Below are 16,197 nucleotides of genomic sequence, written 5' to 3'. Positions count from 1 at the left end.
TCCACGGGACCTCTCGCTCTTCAGCCTCTGGTACCTCGGGCACCCAACTTGCCTGGGATGAATCTTACAAGTTTCTCCTAACCCGCCGATTCTCCCCAGACCCTTCAGTGAAGGGTCTGCAGAGAACACTCACCCCCAAGTTCTCCAACAGCAGCTGCATGACCTCATCACAGAAAGGTAAGATGTTGGACTGCAGAGCTCGACATAAATCTCCCACCAGGCCCACCGCTGCCAGGCAAACCTGCCAGAGAGACCAGCGGGTGACACCCCTGCCCGGCCGGGGCCGACAGAACCTGGTTCGGCCGGGGCGCTGACGGCCGAGGACTCAAGGTCGGGGAAGAAGAAGAGGGGAAGGCGGAAGTCTTCTGCTCGCCAGCATCCCCTGGCAAACTGTGCCCCTTTCCAAAGATCGGTTTGGAAGGAAAGGATGTCAGCTGGGGGTGTGAACGCCGAGGGGTGGGAAAGGCCTCCCCCTCGGGGACCACCGAGTTTTAAGCACTGCCGGGGCAGACGCTAAATCTCGGTCAACTCGAAGCCCGCAGCCGGGGGGAGGGAATGGGACTGGAGGAAGGGAGAGCAGCGATCTTCTCTCGTCTCCGCGGGCCCCACTGCGGAAGCTCCCCTGACGTAGGACCCAAGTCCAAAGGAACGACCGATAAATGTGCCCGCCACAAAAACCGAGACGGCCCTCCGGGGCACCGACCCTCGGATCCCGGACTGCCCATCGAGTCAGGCTCCCGGGCCGGCTTCAGCAAGGCCCTGCGGGGCGGTTTCCGGGAGGGGCCGCCAGCCTGAAGGTGGCACAGTGGGAGACTCGGCCTACCTGGTACTCGGCGTAGTTCTTCAACCCGATGCCCAGGAAAGGCTTGAAAGCATCCATGTACTTCAGGAACTCGCCACCCAACACTACACAGAAACACACCCACCCCGAGGGCGGAGGACGCTGAACACTCGGGCAGAGATCGGTGTTCTACCACCGCCCTGCCCCCAGCCCAGCCTCCCGCTGTCTACAGGTCTGTGGGACTCTGCCGGACGTGCCGGGGAAGAGACTTAGTAGCCCCCAGTTGGCGGAAAGCGCACCCGGCGGCACAACCAACCAACCGGCTTCCAGGGCCCCAGGCTGGCACGATTCGGACTAGATGCCCCGAGCAGTTTCTCTGCCCCCCGGGGTGCGCTGTGGATCCCCGGACGAGCTGGGCACATGTTCTTTGGGCTGGAAATAGGCCTGGTCCTTGGGGAACGGCCCTCCAGGGCCACAGAAGCACCAGGGGGCCAAGGAGAGTGCTCTGTAGGGAGCCTTCCTTCCCGACTTCAGTGCTCTTTAAAGGGGGCTTTAAAGGCCTTTCCATGGGATTCCACCAGTTGGGCCGGCCTTCCCCCGACCTGCCCGGCATGCTCAAACACGCCACCCGACGTCCCCGATTCCGTGAACGTCCCTCTCCGGTGGCGCTCACTTAATAATTACCGTATTCGTTAAGCGCTTACTATGTGCCAGACACCGTACTAAGCGCCGATGAGTCAGGAAAGCTGGAACCCACATTTGGAAGAATGCAGTAGAGCCAGGAGGAAGGAAACTCTCTCAAGCCCCCTCCCCATCCTCCCATTCGGCCCATCTACTGTAATCCCTGGCCACGCTGCCCACCCCAAAGCCAAAGGTGGACTAGCTTTTGCTGCGAGAAACACGTGGCCTAGGGGAAAGAGCCCAGGCCCCGGAGTCGGAAGACCTGGCTTTTCATCACGGCTCTGACCCTTGTCTGCTGAGTGACGGTGGACGAGTCACTTCGCTTCTCTGGGCTTCAGACTGCAAAATGGGGATTGAGACTGTGAGCCCCATGTGGGACATGGGCGGTGTCCAACTGGATTAGCTTGAATCTAGTCCAGCGCTTAGTACAGTGCCTGCCAAGAAGTAAGCGCTTAAATACCATAAATTTTTTTTTTAAATGCAGCCGCAATCTTGGAGCAGATCGACACCCACGGACGTCCAAGGAAGAGACAACCCCCCCGTCCGTTGCTGACCACTGACCTTCCACCAACGTGCTAACGGCCATCAGGGCGTCCTCCTGCACGCCCCCCGAGCCGGCCGTGCTCTGGAACATCCGTAACAGGGAGGCCATGACCACATCTGAGATCTGCAGGGCGTCCTGGTGCTGCACTTTCCGGAGCACGTTCTGGAGGGGAGGACAAGGGAGGGTTGTTCTAGGTCAAAGTTCGCTGTGGACTGCCACCCGTTATACTGTACTCTCCAAACTTCTTAGTAGAGTGCTCAGCACACAGTTAAGTGCTCATTAAGTACCACTGATTGATTGAGGGTTCAGGACGGGCCGGCTCCATGCCTCAGCCCCTCCGCCAATCACCACTCCAAATGGGTCCACCCCAACTTGAGCCAAATCACCCATATCCCGGCATCCTGGCCTGCCCTCTATTTTCCCGGCTGGAGCCGAGCACGGGCATCCCTCCCTTCCTGCTGTTTTCCATTAGCCATCCACCAGCCGGCGCCCCACCGCCCCCCAGGCCAGAAGCTTATGGCCCACTAGATCGTCAGCCCGTAGAGGGCAGGGACCGTGTTTACCGCCACGTTTGCCCACTCCTCAAGAACCTCCAGCAGTTGTCCATCCCTCTCTGCAAAGAGAAACTCACCATTGGCTTGAAAGCCCTCAATCCCCCCCTCTTACCTCACCTAGCTACTCTCCGACCACAACCCAGTCTACACACTTCGCTCCTCTAACGCCAACCTTCTCACTGTACCTCGATCGCGACTATCTCACTTCCGATCTCTCACCCACATCCTGCTTCTGGCCTGGAATGCCCTCCCTCCTCAAATCCAACAGATAATTACTCTCCCCACCCCTTTCAAAGTGTTACTGAAGGCACATCTCCTCCAAGAGGCCTCCCCTGACTAAGCCCTCCTCTCCTCTCCCATCCCTTCTATATCACCCTGACCGGCTCCCTTTATTCATCCCCCATCACAACCCCACGGCATTTACGTACGTATCCGAAATGTACTTAATTCTATTAATGTCTGACTCCCCCTCTAGAGTGTAAGCTCCTTATGGGCAGGGAAGGTGTCTATTTATTGTTGTATTGTCCTCTCCCAAGCACTGAATAATCTGCACACCATCAGTGCTCGATAAGTATAATTGACTGACTACTCTCAAGAATTCAGCACACTGCTTCACACCCAATAAACACAACCAGTCGACTGACCGACAGGAGGTGGCTAGCTTAGTTCGTTCCCCGCTTCCCCTTGAGATGCGAAAGCCCATCTCGCTCCGGCTCCCAACGCCCCAAGAGATTCTCCCGCTGGGAGCCCGGGCGGGCTCCGTTCGCCGGCTCCTACGCTGCGGTCGGTCTCATCGCGGGAAACGTGGAGGATAGGGAAGCATCCCAGCTAGTGCCGCTCAATAAGGAAACCCAACCCGCTACCTCAGGCCACAGGTCGGCGGCCTCCTCTTTTTCCACAGCAGGGAAGGAAATGCGGCTAACCGCTCCATCGGGGCCGGGAAGCGTGAGAACCGGGCTTTAGCTCTGCGACCTTGGGTAGGTCACTCTACTTCCGTCAATCGATCGGTGGTATTTATTGAGCACTCACTACATGTTAGCTCTTGGGGAAGTACAATACAACGGAATCGGCAGGCACGTTCCCCGTCCATAAGAGCTTACAGTCCTTCAGTTTTTTTCACCCGCAAGATAGGGGCAAAATACCTCTTCTAAGCCCCCACTTCCCCGAACCCCTTTATTCGCCACGCCCCCAGCCTCACAGCATTATATCCATAATGCCATTTTCCTGATCTATTATTTATTTTAATTTCTGACCCTCTCTCAACCGGAAGTTCCTCGTGGGCAGGAACCACGTCTACCGATGCTATTACACTCTCCCAGGCTCTTAGTACAGTGCCCTGCACACAGTGAGCACACAATCGAATTCCTCCCTCTCAGACCGTGAGCCCCATGTCTGACCTGAAGGTCGTTTCCGATCCGATCACTTACCCTACCCCTTCCAACATAGTATTATCATTATTCTTCCCATGCTTCATTATTTTAGTCTTCTGTCCTTCCTCTCCACCCACTCCCGTTTCCCACACTGCCCCACATGGCCTTGTACTGAGAAAGACACCTCACCTAAAGAGGACTCAGTCGACTGGCTTGGTTGTTGCCGAATGGGAAAGCTTCCATCGGGCAGTGGTATGATTTCAGGGGCAAAGAGCCACCCCGGGAAGCACTGAGAAACAGCGTGGCTCGGTGGAAAGAGCCCGGGCTTGGGAGTCAGAGGTCATGGGTTCTAATCCCCGCTCTGCCACTGATCAGCTGTGTGAACGGGCAAGTCTCTTAACTTCTCTGTACCTCAGTTACCTCATCTGGAAAATGGGGATGAAGTCTGTGAGCCCCACGTGGGACCAACTGATTACTGTGTACCTCCCCAGTGCTTAGAACAGTGCTTGGCTCATAGTAAGCGCTTAACGAACGCCATCATTACCCCAGACCGAGCCCCTTTTCCTCTGCTCCTCCCCACCTCCCCCTTCCGCCCCCAGCACTGTGCATATTTGTATATATTATTTATTACCCTATTTATTTTGTTAATGAGATGTATATCTCCATGATTCTATTTATCTTGATGATATTGTTTTGTTTAGTTCTGTTTTCTTTTGCTGTCTGTTTCCCCCGTTTAGACTGTGAGCCCGTTACTGGGCAGGAATTGTCTGTATCTGTTGCCGAACTGTACTTTCCAAGTGCTTAGTACAGTGCTCTACATATAGTAAGCACTCAATAAATACTGTTGAATGAATGAGCCGAGCTACAGCACCCTAAAAGACACCCGGAGGCAGGTCTGGCAGTCAGAAGGACCTGGGTTCTAATCCCTGTTCTGCCACCTGTCTGCTGCGTGACCTTGGGTAAGTCACTTCACTTCTCTGGGCCTCGGTGACCTCATCTGTAAAATAGGGATGAAGACTGTGAGCCCCATGAGGGACTGTGTCCAGCCCAATCATCTTGCATCTACCCCAGTTATTAGAACAGTGCTTGGCACATAGTGAGCACTCAACAAGCAGCGTGGCTCAGTGGAAAGAGCACGGGCTTTGGAGTCAGATGTCATGAGTTCGAATCCCAGCTCTGCCACTTATCAGCTGTGTGACTGTGGGCAAGTCACTTAACTTCTCTGTGCCTCAGTTCCCTCATCTGTAAAATGGGGATTAAGACTGTGAGCCCCACGTGGGACAACCTGATTACCTTGTGTCCACCCCAGCGCTTAGAACAGTGCTCGGCACATAGTAAGCGCTTAACAAATACCAACATTATCATCACAATACTTCTTCTTCTGATTATTATTATTAACAGGAAAGCCTCCCTTTCGCTTCCAGGAGAGAAGCTGAAGCAGCAAAAAAGCGCGTAACTAGGGTAGGTCGGCTCCGAGCGGTCCAGTGGAAAACAAAAGGCCACCATTTATTTGCCTGTGGATCAGCAAAGAGGAGGAAGGACCCAGAGAGGCCCGGCAGCTTCCCTTATGGCACTCATTCATTCATTCATTCAATAGCATTTATTGAGCGCTTACTATGTGCAGAGCACTGTTCTAAGCGCTGGGGTAGATACAAGGTAATCAGGTGGTCCCACGTGGGGCTCACAATCTTAATCCCCATTTTACAGATGAGGGAACTGAGGCACAGAGAAGTTAAGTGACTTGCCCATAGTCACACAGCTGACAAGTGGCCGAGCCGGGATTCGAACCCATGACCTCTGACTCCAAAGCCCGTGCTCTTTCCACTGAGCCACGCTGCTTCTCTATGAATGAATTCTCTGAATTCATTCATTCAATAGCATTTATTGAGCGCTTACTATGTGCAGAGCACTGTACTAAGAGAGTGGAATGTACAATTCGGCAACAGATAAGAGACAATCCCTGCCCAATGACGGGCTCACAGACTAATCGGGGGAGACGGACGGACAAAAACAAGACAACATAATCACGATAAACAGAATCAGGGGCACTCGGAAGAACTGGCCTCTGGGGGCTGTTCACGGTGGGCTTTTTGGCCTCTCCTCTCATCAACCGATGAGTCAGTAATGGCTCTCCTCCTAAAAAGTCTGTCATCTGGGGAACACTACCGGCACCGCTTCAGGATGCTGGTTGCCTGAGCTTCGTGGCCCCACCCTCTACCTCCTGGAGTGGGTCGGGAAGCAAGGTGGACCAACCCCGCATCGCCACCTCACCCCTCCACCGTACCTGGAGAGTGGCGCACAGCAGAGACTGGAGGTCGTTAAACTGGATCCGGTCCGACGTGCTCTGGATGTGGGACTGGGGCGGGAAGGAGGACGAGAGCTTTAGTGTCACCCTGGGGCATTCGGACCCTCCCCCAAAGTAAGTAGCGGCTGACGGGGCGAGACCTGCTCTATGGATGCAAAGAGGGGCTTCAGCCCCAGCTCCAGCGAACGGAGGGATCCCCGATCTTTCGCCAACTGAGACGGAGCCGGATCTACCGGCTGAACCGGCAACACCCTGCCGCCCCGAAACCCGGACGCCCCTAAGCTCCAGAGACACTGGTTCTCCGAGGAGAACCCGAAATGGAGACCGCCCTTGGGAGGCGCGAAGGCCCCCGGCCTCACCTCCATCTGAAGCACTTGCTGCAGCCGCTCCATGATGACGAGCGTTGTCTTCTGCACGGCGGGGTAACAGTCTTTGGCACTGTTCTTCACGATTTCCATCAGGGATTCGTAGGCGGAACTCCGCAGGTTGTTCTGGTGTCCGTCGGGCCTGGGCGTGGAGGGGGCGAGGTGAGCCGACTGACCCCGTGACCCGGCCACCCGGCCGAGGCCTGTCTTCCCCACCGCCCCCACCCTCGCCATTCCGGCGGTGAAAAGGTGGTTCTGCTTACGGTCGTGTTGGGAACCCTAGCTGCAAGCAGGCTGCCAGGTCCAGGGCACTGTCACTACGCTACGCGGCCAGTCGATCAACGGCATTTACCGAGGACCCGTGCTAAGCGCTTGGGAGAATACATCAGAGACAGGCTCCCCGGTTTTGCATTCCGATGAGGGTGGTGGGGGCAAACCGAGACCGAGGAAGTGTGCGCACAAAGTCGCAGCGGAAAAATGACCGGGGCAGCGGAGCGAGGTATGGGACGGAGGTCAGCGAGGAGGCTGATGCGGTCATCAGGACGGGATGGGTCCGAGCACTCAGACCGGCTTGGTGCCCATCGAAGTGGCAGGTGAAGCCGTGGGGGTGGATGAGCTCGGCAGGGCGGTGAAGAATGTGGAGAAATGGGGCCCGGATTGACCCCCAAAGCCATTCGTTCATTTGATCAATTGTATTTATTGAGCGCTTACTGTGTGTGGAGCGCGCGGGAGACTACAATAAACACATTCCCTGCCCAAAATGAGCTTATGGAAGACCCCGAGGGAAAAATCATAATAAATAAATAATAACGGCATTTGTAAAGCGCTTATTATGTGCCAGGCACTGTGGTGGATACTTGCAAATCGGGTTGGACACGGTCCCCGTCCCACACGGGGCTCACAGTCTCAATCCCCATTTTACAGGCGAGGTAACTGAAGCACAGACAAGTGACTTGCCCAAGGTCACAGAGATGCGTGGCGAAGCCGGAATTAGGACCCATGACCGACAAGGGACATCCAGGAGAGGGCTGGGGTAAAACCAAACCCAGGAACTTTCCCTCATCAGGGTGTCTCACACACACGGGTGAGAAGTCGAGTGAGAGATTCCACGCTGAGCCCCGACATTTGCGGTGGGGGGGGAGGTTTCCCCACAAACAGGAGCTGGACGTAAGGACCCCCGTTCTCGTGGGATGTTGGGTTAGGATTTACCTGTCGGTGGTCTCCAGGAGTTTTTGCACTATTAGTTCGAACGACGCCGACAAGCAGTAGGTAGCTGGTTCTTCCTGATCATCACCTACGTCTGCAGCCTCGTAGGCAGCTTCCGCTAGACTCGAGAGGGCCTGAAAACCACATAAGCTCATGTGCATCGGAGCCCCGAACCTCAACTGCCTGGGGGAGACCCTCGTTTTAAAGATGCCGGGCAAAGCCTCTGTCCTACACAATTGCCCCCTACGCAAAGTCACTTAAAGAGCTAAATACGGAGGCTCCGGCGCTTAGTACGGTGCCTGGCACATAGTAAGTGCTCAACAGAAACCATTACTATTAAGGGAGGAGTTCTCTCTCCCTGCTCTCCGAAACCTGCCCACACCTCCAGGCCCCTGCCTGCCCCTTATCCCTCAGAGCCACCCACCTCCTCCTCTCTGCCGTTTATTAATAACCGGAATAATAATAGAGACATTTGTTAAGCGCTTAGTGACACGCAAAGACCTATATCAAGCCCTGCGAATGATACACTCTAAGGACACTGGATACAATTCCTGTGCCACCTGGACCTGCCTGCACCTGCCACCTGTGCCACAGTCTAAGAGGGAGGGCAGGTATTTTACCCCCATTTTACAGATGAGGAACAGAGGCCCAGGGGAGCGAAGTGACTGGCCCAGGGCCACACACAGGGCAACCGGCAGAGACGGGAAGAGAACCCGGGTCCTCTGACTCCCAGGTGGGCATCTTTCCACTCGGCCACCCTGCATCTTGAAGCGCTTAGCACCGGGCTCCGCACACAGTAAGCGCTCAATAAATACGATCAAATGGCCCAGCACGTCAGCTCCTTTCTCGCCCAGGTTCCTCTGGCTTCTCCGATCGCGTCTCCCCGAGAAGCACACCTATCGCCTCCGTCCCCCACTCGAGGGGGACAGGCCCGACATCAGCAATGACTGCTCTCGGTGCCGCAGGAGCCAGTCACTGTGAGTCAACTCTCCTCCCCGCCCCCACCCGCTTAAGGCAGCCGGGCCCTTCCCCCTCGCTTCTCCCGGCTTTTCGAGAAAGGAGACTCTGCTCAGACGGACCCTCCCGCTTCCCCTACCCTCTACGAGCCCAGCCCTCCCCGGGCCCCGCCGGTGAACGCCGCCTTACCCAGCACACGTTCGAAGCCACCCTGGGCTCCGCGCTGAGGCCTTCGATCAGACACTGCAGCAAGGGGGTCAGGTAGACGTCGTTGATGGTGGCCTCGGGGAGCAGCTCGCAGATCCGGCCCACCGTCCAGGCCGTGGTGTCTCGGACCACCACGCTGGGGTCCTTCATTAGTTCTATTAGAGTGGGCATCGCCTGGAACAGAGCGGGAGGGGGGCCGTCAGTCCAGGGGTGGGGAGGGGGCCCGCGGCAGGTGGGGGGGACCCACGGCACGCCGGAGCGGATAGAGCGGGAGCCCGGAGTCGGAAGGACCTGGGTTCTAATCCCAGTTCTGCGCCTTGCTGTGCGACCTTAGGCAAGTCACTTCACTTCTGGGGGCCTCAGCTACCTCACCTGGAAAATGGGGATTAAGTCTGTGGGAGCCCCATGGGGACGGGGACTGTAGCCAACCCGATTAGCCTGTACCTACCCCAGCGCTTACAACAGTGCGTGACGCACAGTAAGCGCCATCGTTGTTATTATTGCTACTCTCCTGCCTCTTCGGGTCCGGTTACGTGGGAACTTGCAAAACACTGGGGTAGGTCCATCAATGAATGGTACGTTCTGAGCGCTTACTACGTGCGGAGCACCGTACCAAGCGCTTGGGAGAGAACAATACAAGAGGATGATCAGACATGTTCCCTGCCCATAACGAGTTTACAGGAGGGACGAACGCTAATGTGAATAAATTTTAATATATAATTTAAAGGTAAGTACATAAGTGCTGGGGGGGTAACAATTATTATTATGGCATTTAAGAAAATATTCCCCATTCTTCAAAATAGTACTACCACTAATTATAATGACGGTATTTATTAAGCGCTTACTGTGTTCCGGGCACCGTACTAAGCACTGGTGTAGGCACAAGCAAATCGAGTTGGACAGTCCCTGTTCCACGTGGGGCTCAGTCTCAATCCCCATTTTAGAGATGAGGGAACTGAGGCACAGAGAAGCAAAATGACTTCCCCAAGGTCACAGAGCAGTGGAGCCGGGATTAGAACCCATGTCCTTTTGACTTCCAGGCCCGTGCTCTATCCCCAAGGCCACGCTGCTTCTCATGAGGCTCGCCAGTCTAAGAGGGAGGGAAGATAGCTACCCCACCCCCATTTTAAAGATGAGGAAATTGAGGAAAGTAAGGAAACGGCGGAGCTACATCTCCAACTCAGGTCTCCTGCCTCCCCGGCCTGGGCCGTTTCCTCTAGGCCAGCCCGAAGAGGCCAGGTTGCCTTGAAGCAGCTGTGGGCACACCGGCAACCCACTACCCTCTCAGCTACCCACCCCCGGCTCTGAGTGAAAGGCTCAAACGCGGCCACTCACCCTCTCGGTGGCACGGGGGAAGGGAGGACGGCCCTGAAAGGACGACCCACCCCTAACGAGGGCAGAACTATTGCAACCGTTCCACTTAAGGTGCTTGGCCGCGGTCCCGCCTGGCATGTTGGGGAGGAAGCCCTGCCGGGAGGCAGAGCACTGCCAGCTGAAAAGGCAGACGGGGCGCTCAGCCTCCGATCTCTGTCATCCCAACTCTCTCCAGTGCTCGTTCAACCCCCACCCCGCCCCCAAGGGACACCCCCCCAACCCCACAGGGAAGGGAAGCTCCGAGCTGGGCCGCCCCTCTCACCTGGATGACCAGGGGCTTGAGCTGATTGGGCTCCGGCCCTTCCAAGATGGAGCCGAAGGCCAAGACGGCGGCATCCCGGTACCGCCAGTCGGGGTTCTTGATGTGTTCTTTGATGAAGGGCAGCACGTGGGGGACGATGTCGTCCTCGCAGCAGGTGGCCAGCAGCATGAGGCACACGCCCGCCGCTTTGCAGGGGTTCCAGTCGTCGTCGTCGTCGTTTTCGTCCTAGCGGTGCCGTCGGGGTCGGGAGAGAACGAGGGGGGCGGGTCAATCGTGCCCCGAGCCGCCCCACGAAACGCCTTGGGCTCAGTGCCTCCCGGCCTTCCTCTTCCCAGGATTCGAGCGCTGCCACGCAAAACGCTCCACGGCAGGTAGTCTCTCCCGGCCTTCCCTCCTCCCAGGGTTCGACTCCAGCCATCCCCCTTCACTCTGCACTCATTCGATCATATTGAGCGCTTACTGTGTGCAAAGCACTGTACTGAGCGCTTGGGAGAGGACAATACAACAACGGACAGACACACTCTCCGTCCTAACGAGCTCAGGGTCTAGACGGAGAGACTGCAGCTCCTGGGGCTCCTACCCAGCAGGGTGGGGCAGGCCGCACCTACGAATCTTCCCATTACCCGCTCCCCCACTCCCCAGGGCTGCTCCGGTTGGGAATATCGGGAGAAATGCCAGCCATTACGCATCAAGGAACGGTAGCGGCGGCGAACCCCAGGCCAGCCCGACGTCCAATCCGGAAGCATCCCTGCACCCCTGGGCAGGGAGATGGAAGGAGTTACTCCCTTCCTTCACGGGAGGAGGGGCCGGTCAGACCCTTCCAAAAATCCACACTGAGTCGAACGGCCCAAGACGGCGCTATTAGCAAATGGGCGCCGCTCACGGAAGCCGCCAAAGCCACCGGCTGCGTGCGGCCAGGGAGTCGTCATTTAAGGGCTTGGAGTGCTAAGAAGACCCACAGTTGGACAAGGCAGCTTTGCCTCCCCGTTCCCCAAGTAATACCCGAGGTGCCCTCACCGGGGGGAAATCCCCCAGCCCCGGCCTCCCAGGCATCTCGGGTCTCAACGTCCATAGAGGGGAGACGGGCCCAGGGTGATCGGAGTTGGACACGGCGATTCCGATCCGCGCCCCTCTCCCATACAACCGGGAAGAGCCACGGGACCTTCCCAATGCCGGAGTTGTCGGGATCTAACGCCCGAGAGCCGAGAGGGGTGCCCAAGTTCTCTGGGGGACAACGGCCCCGCGGCCACCCCGAATGCTCGCGTCCGCCCCGGCCTCACCTGTTTGCTTAGCGTCTGCGTGAGGATGGGGACGAGGTACTGGAGAGCTCCCTTGGCATAAAACTTGCTGGTGTGTTCGGGAGGCCGGCCTTGTTCTGCCGCCTAAGGAGATGGCACAGAGAGTCAAATCGGTCAATCGTATTTATCGAGTGCTTGGTGGAGGCAGAGAATTGTACTAAGTGCCCGGGAAAGTACAACAACAAAAGTTGGTAAGCGCGTTCCCCGGCCACGGCAAGCTTAATCGAGGCAGGGAGGCAGACATCGGTATCAATTAAATTACGAATATGAACATGAGTCCATATTCATAGGGCGGAGGGAGGTTTGAGGAAAGGGTACAAATAATAGTGTAAGGGTGGGGGAAATGAGTTGGGGAAGGCGTCTCCCAGGTGTGACTTCAACGAGGCTTTGAAAGTGGTGAGAGCGATCTTCTGTCAGACATAGTCAGGACGTGGTGAGGGGTGAATGGAGAAGTGAGATCACGCAACAGTGAGTGGGTTGGTATTAGATGAGCGTAGCGCGCAGGCTGGGGTGTAGTAGGAAATCGAGGAGGTAAGGTAGGAGGGGGCAAGGGGATACCTCCTGGGAGGAAGATATCGTTGTCTTTCTTGGTAACTGTCTCCTTATCAATCAATAAATGGGATTTACAGAGCACTCACTGTGTGCAGAGCACTGAATTCAGCGCTTGGGAGAGTCCCACACAACAGAGCCGGCAGGCATGTTCCCTGCCCTCAGTGAACTTGCGGTCTAGAGATCGACAACAGGTGAGACATTCCTTCTTGTGCTTAACCCAGCTTTCGTGCCGTAACCTGCTCTGATCCCATCTTCCCTGGACACGGAGATCGAGCCGGCACCCTCGCAGAACCGGTGTACGACTGAAGCCGGCCCAGGCTCCCCTTCTCGGCACACGAGACACCCACTTCCCTACCTTCTTCCCCCCACAGAGAGAAGACTTCCGTGCAGCGCATTCAGAGAAGCGGCGTGGCCTAGTGGACACAGCCCAGGTCTGGGGGTCACGATGACATGGGCTCTAACCCCGGCCCCACCCCTCGTGGACTGCATGACCTTGGACACCTCTCTGGGGCTCAGAGACTGTGTCCAACCCGATTGGCAGGATCCACCCCAGAGCTTAGTACAGTGCTTGGCACATAGTAAGTGCGTAACAAATACCATTAATTCAGGACAGGTCCTAAAGTGTCAGGGAGTAACTACAGTTATCTGTTCCTTATTCTGTGGGAAATCTGGCCGCCCTCTGAGTGTAATAATAATAACGTTGGTATTTGTTAAGCGCTTACTATGTGCCGAGCACTGTTCTAAGCGCCGGGGTAGACGCAGGGGAATCAGGTCGTCCCACGTGGGGCTCGCAATCTTCATCCCCATTTTCCAGATGAGGGAACTGAGGCACAGAGAAGTGAAGTGACTTGCCCACAGTCACACAGCTGACAGGTGGCAGAGCCGGGATTCGAACTCATGACCCCTGACTCCAAAGCCCGTGCTCTTTCCACTGAGCCACGCTGCTTCTCTGTAGCGTGTAGTCCACCGAAAGGACTTTAAGTAGCCTTACTGTGCCTGCCACACAGCCCAGAGAGCCTGTGTGGGTCTCTCTTTTTAAATATTTGATAAGCGCATACTACGTGCCAGAAACTGTACTGAACACCGGAGTGGATATACGGTAATCAAGTGGACACTGTCCGTGTCCTAAATGGGGCTCTCAGAATGACTCCCCATTTTGCAGATGAGGTAACTGAGGCGCAGAGAAGTGAAGCGACCGGCCCAAGGTCACACAGCAGGCAAGAGGCAGACTCGGGATTCGAACCCAGGTCCTTCTGACACTAAGGCCCAGGCTCTATCCACTAGGCCACCCTGCTTCTCTTGCTCCAGCTTTTTTTTAAAAATATGGCATTTGTTAAGCGCTTACTAGGCACCAGACTCTGTACTAAGCACTAGGCTCTGTACTAAGCACTGGGGTAAATGCAAGTTGATCCGTTTGGACCCAGTTCCCTTCCCACATAGGACTCACAGTCTTAATCCCCGTTTTACAGGTGAGTTAACTGAGGCCCAGAAAAGTTAGGTGACCTTCCCACGGTCACACAGCAGGCAAGAGGTGGAGCCGGGATAAGAACCCAGGTCCTTCCGACTGCCAGGCCCGAGCTCTATCCACTGAGTCACGGTTCTTCTCTAGGGTCTAGGTAGTTGCCTGTGGGATCCTCCACCATCTGAGAGGAGTGGGGCCTAATGGGAAAGATCGGTGGTCCCAGCTCTAACTGCTCGGTAACACACCAAGCCAGCAGCACAGCCTCGCCGGGCCTCCATTTCTTCATCTGTAGAATGGGAATGATTCCTGTCTTCCTGACTTTTTAGGCTGTGAGCTCCGCGAGGGGCAGGAACTGTGACAAGAATAATGACGAGAGCAGTATCTGCCAAGTACTCAGTGCTGGGGCACACAGAAGTTAATCAGGTCAGGTACAGTCTCTGCCCCAGGAGGGAGACGAGGTATTCAATCCCCATTTTACACGAGGAAACTGAGGCCCAGGGAAGTGAAGCGACTGGCCCAAGGTCACACAGCAGGCAAGTGGCAGATCCGGGGTCAGAAGAACCCAGCTCCTTCTGACGCCAAGGCCCAGGCTCTAACCACTAGGCCACTCTGCTCGGATCCGGTACCTTCCCCGCCACTAAGCAAGTGCTAGGCCCTTAAGTAAATCCCTAACGCTCACTAGGCCACAATAATAATAATAACAAAGTTTTTTTTAATGCTACTTGTTAGGCGCTTAGGCGCTGTACTAAGTGTACAGATGGGGGACCCGAGGCGTCACTTGCCCAAGGTCACACGGCAGACAAGCAGAGGAGCTGGGATCAGAACGCAGGTCCTGACTTTCCAGGCCTGTGCGCTATCCTCTAGGCCACGCTGCTTCCCTATTTCCCCAAGGATCACTGCCTCTGTCTGGATCAGCTTGAGGAGAACGACTTATTCTGCAAGAGTCCGAGATATCCACATTATATCACGCAGTGCTCTGCACACGGTAAGCGCTCGAGCGGCACCACTGACGACGACGAGCTAAGAGATCTCTGGGTTTACGGAAAGCTAAATTCAAAACGCTCGAGATGCTCAGAGCGCTCATTAGATCCCACCTGCTGGGTCGCCTCCCTGACGCTTTCGTGGGAAGGAATCGGCAAACTCTCAGTTCCACGTCCTGGGAGCCCAGAGGCGTCCGCAGCCAGAGAGAGACCCTCTGACAACATCCCCAGGGCCGGCCTGCCTTAAGGCGTCGGCCTGCTGCCCCACGGTGACCGACCCAGAACACCATTCCCGGCGGACGGGCACCGCCTCCCATCGGAACGGCCCGCGACAACCCGAATCCCACCATCGCCGACCAGCCTTCCTCACTAGATTCCTTTAGGCCACGAGCCTGCTTCCCCTTCAAGAACCTCCCTGCCTTCCCCCTGAAAAGGAGACCACCCCCAGATCCAACCGGGCCGGACCGGCCCTTTCCCTCCCGACTGACCTCGGACGCCTCGATGGCCAGATCCATTTCCTCGTCGCACACGTTGGACCAGAACTCTATTCCCTGCAGGGCCACTTCGTCGATGTCGCTTTTCATCGCTTCGATTGTAATCTGGGGGAGAGAGAGCGCGAGACAGACCAACCCTGGAGTCCGTCGGTTTTCATTCTAATGACAGTCATTCTTCCACGGGAGGGCGGGTGGGCAGAGGCGCCTCGGACGCCGCCGACAATGAGCTTTTCAACGTTATTGAGGACGCGGGGAGGGGGCGGGGCGGTGAGGAAATAGGGAAGCAAAAATTGGGGAACAGAAATCTCAGGGGAAACTGCGGGGGAAAATGTTCACCTCACTCGCTGTAGGGTGATGGCAACCGTCTCTTCGAGTCGTCACCCAGGGATTTATAGCAAGTCAGTCAGCCAATCGTATCTACTGAGCGTTTACTGTGTGCAGAGCACTGAACTAAGCGCTCGGGAGAGTACGCTATAACAACAGAACAGACGGGAGTTCCGGAGCCCAAAGGATTGCACTCATTAAGAGGTGGGAGCCATTAGGCCGAGCCTAAATCGAGGCAGTAAAACAACGACAGGGGTTGATTCCGGTCGTTCCCCCGCATCCCTCAGAGAAGCCTTACAGCGAAGAGAGCAGGGCCCATGTACGTCTCCATGTACTGATAATACAGGGACATTATCTTCACCAGATTCTGTAGCGCAGCCACTCGGACCTGTGCGGGGGAAAAGAGACGGGTGAGGTATCCCGCCGCGACCAGCGGTGTCCCCCTCCCCCTCCGGGCGGGCTTTCGCGTCAACGTTAACAC

General features: G+C 56.2%; 1 protein-coding gene across 1 annotated transcript in view; it reads right to left on the bottom strand.

Moving 5' to 3' along the window:
* Window positions 1-16,197, bottom strand: part of KPNB1 (karyopherin subunit beta 1) — a 39,795-nt gene that overhangs the window by 9,915 nt on the left and 13,683 nt on the right. The window contains exons 7-17 of the mRNA XM_029074932.2: window positions 16,015-16,104; window positions 15,387-15,497; window positions 11,887-11,988; window positions 10,607-10,831; window positions 8,953-9,144; window positions 7,810-7,940; window positions 6,595-6,742; window positions 6,215-6,286; window positions 2,024-2,168; window positions 824-906; window positions 134-241 (exon numbers count right to left, since the gene is read on the bottom strand). Coding sequence (XP_028930765.1) covers window positions 134-241; window positions 824-906; window positions 2,024-2,168; window positions 6,215-6,286; window positions 6,595-6,742; window positions 7,810-7,940; window positions 8,953-9,144; window positions 10,607-10,831; window positions 11,887-11,988; window positions 15,387-15,497; window positions 16,015-16,104 — 1,407 coding nt within the window. The remainder of the gene's footprint in view (window positions 1-133; window positions 242-823; window positions 907-2,023; window positions 2,169-6,214; window positions 6,287-6,594; window positions 6,743-7,809; window positions 7,941-8,952; window positions 9,145-10,606; window positions 10,832-11,886; window positions 11,989-15,386; window positions 15,498-16,014; window positions 16,105-16,197) is intronic.

The sequence above is a fragment of the Ornithorhynchus anatinus genome, chromosome 11 (genome assembly GCF_004115215.2).
Source record: "Ornithorhynchus anatinus isolate Pmale09 chromosome 11, mOrnAna1.pri.v4, whole genome shotgun sequence".
Taxonomy (NCBI): Eukaryota; Metazoa; Chordata; class Mammalia; order Monotremata; family Ornithorhynchidae; genus Ornithorhynchus; species Ornithorhynchus anatinus.
Note: the sequence above shows the minus strand (reverse complement) of the source record. Positions and strands in the feature narration are given on the sequence as shown.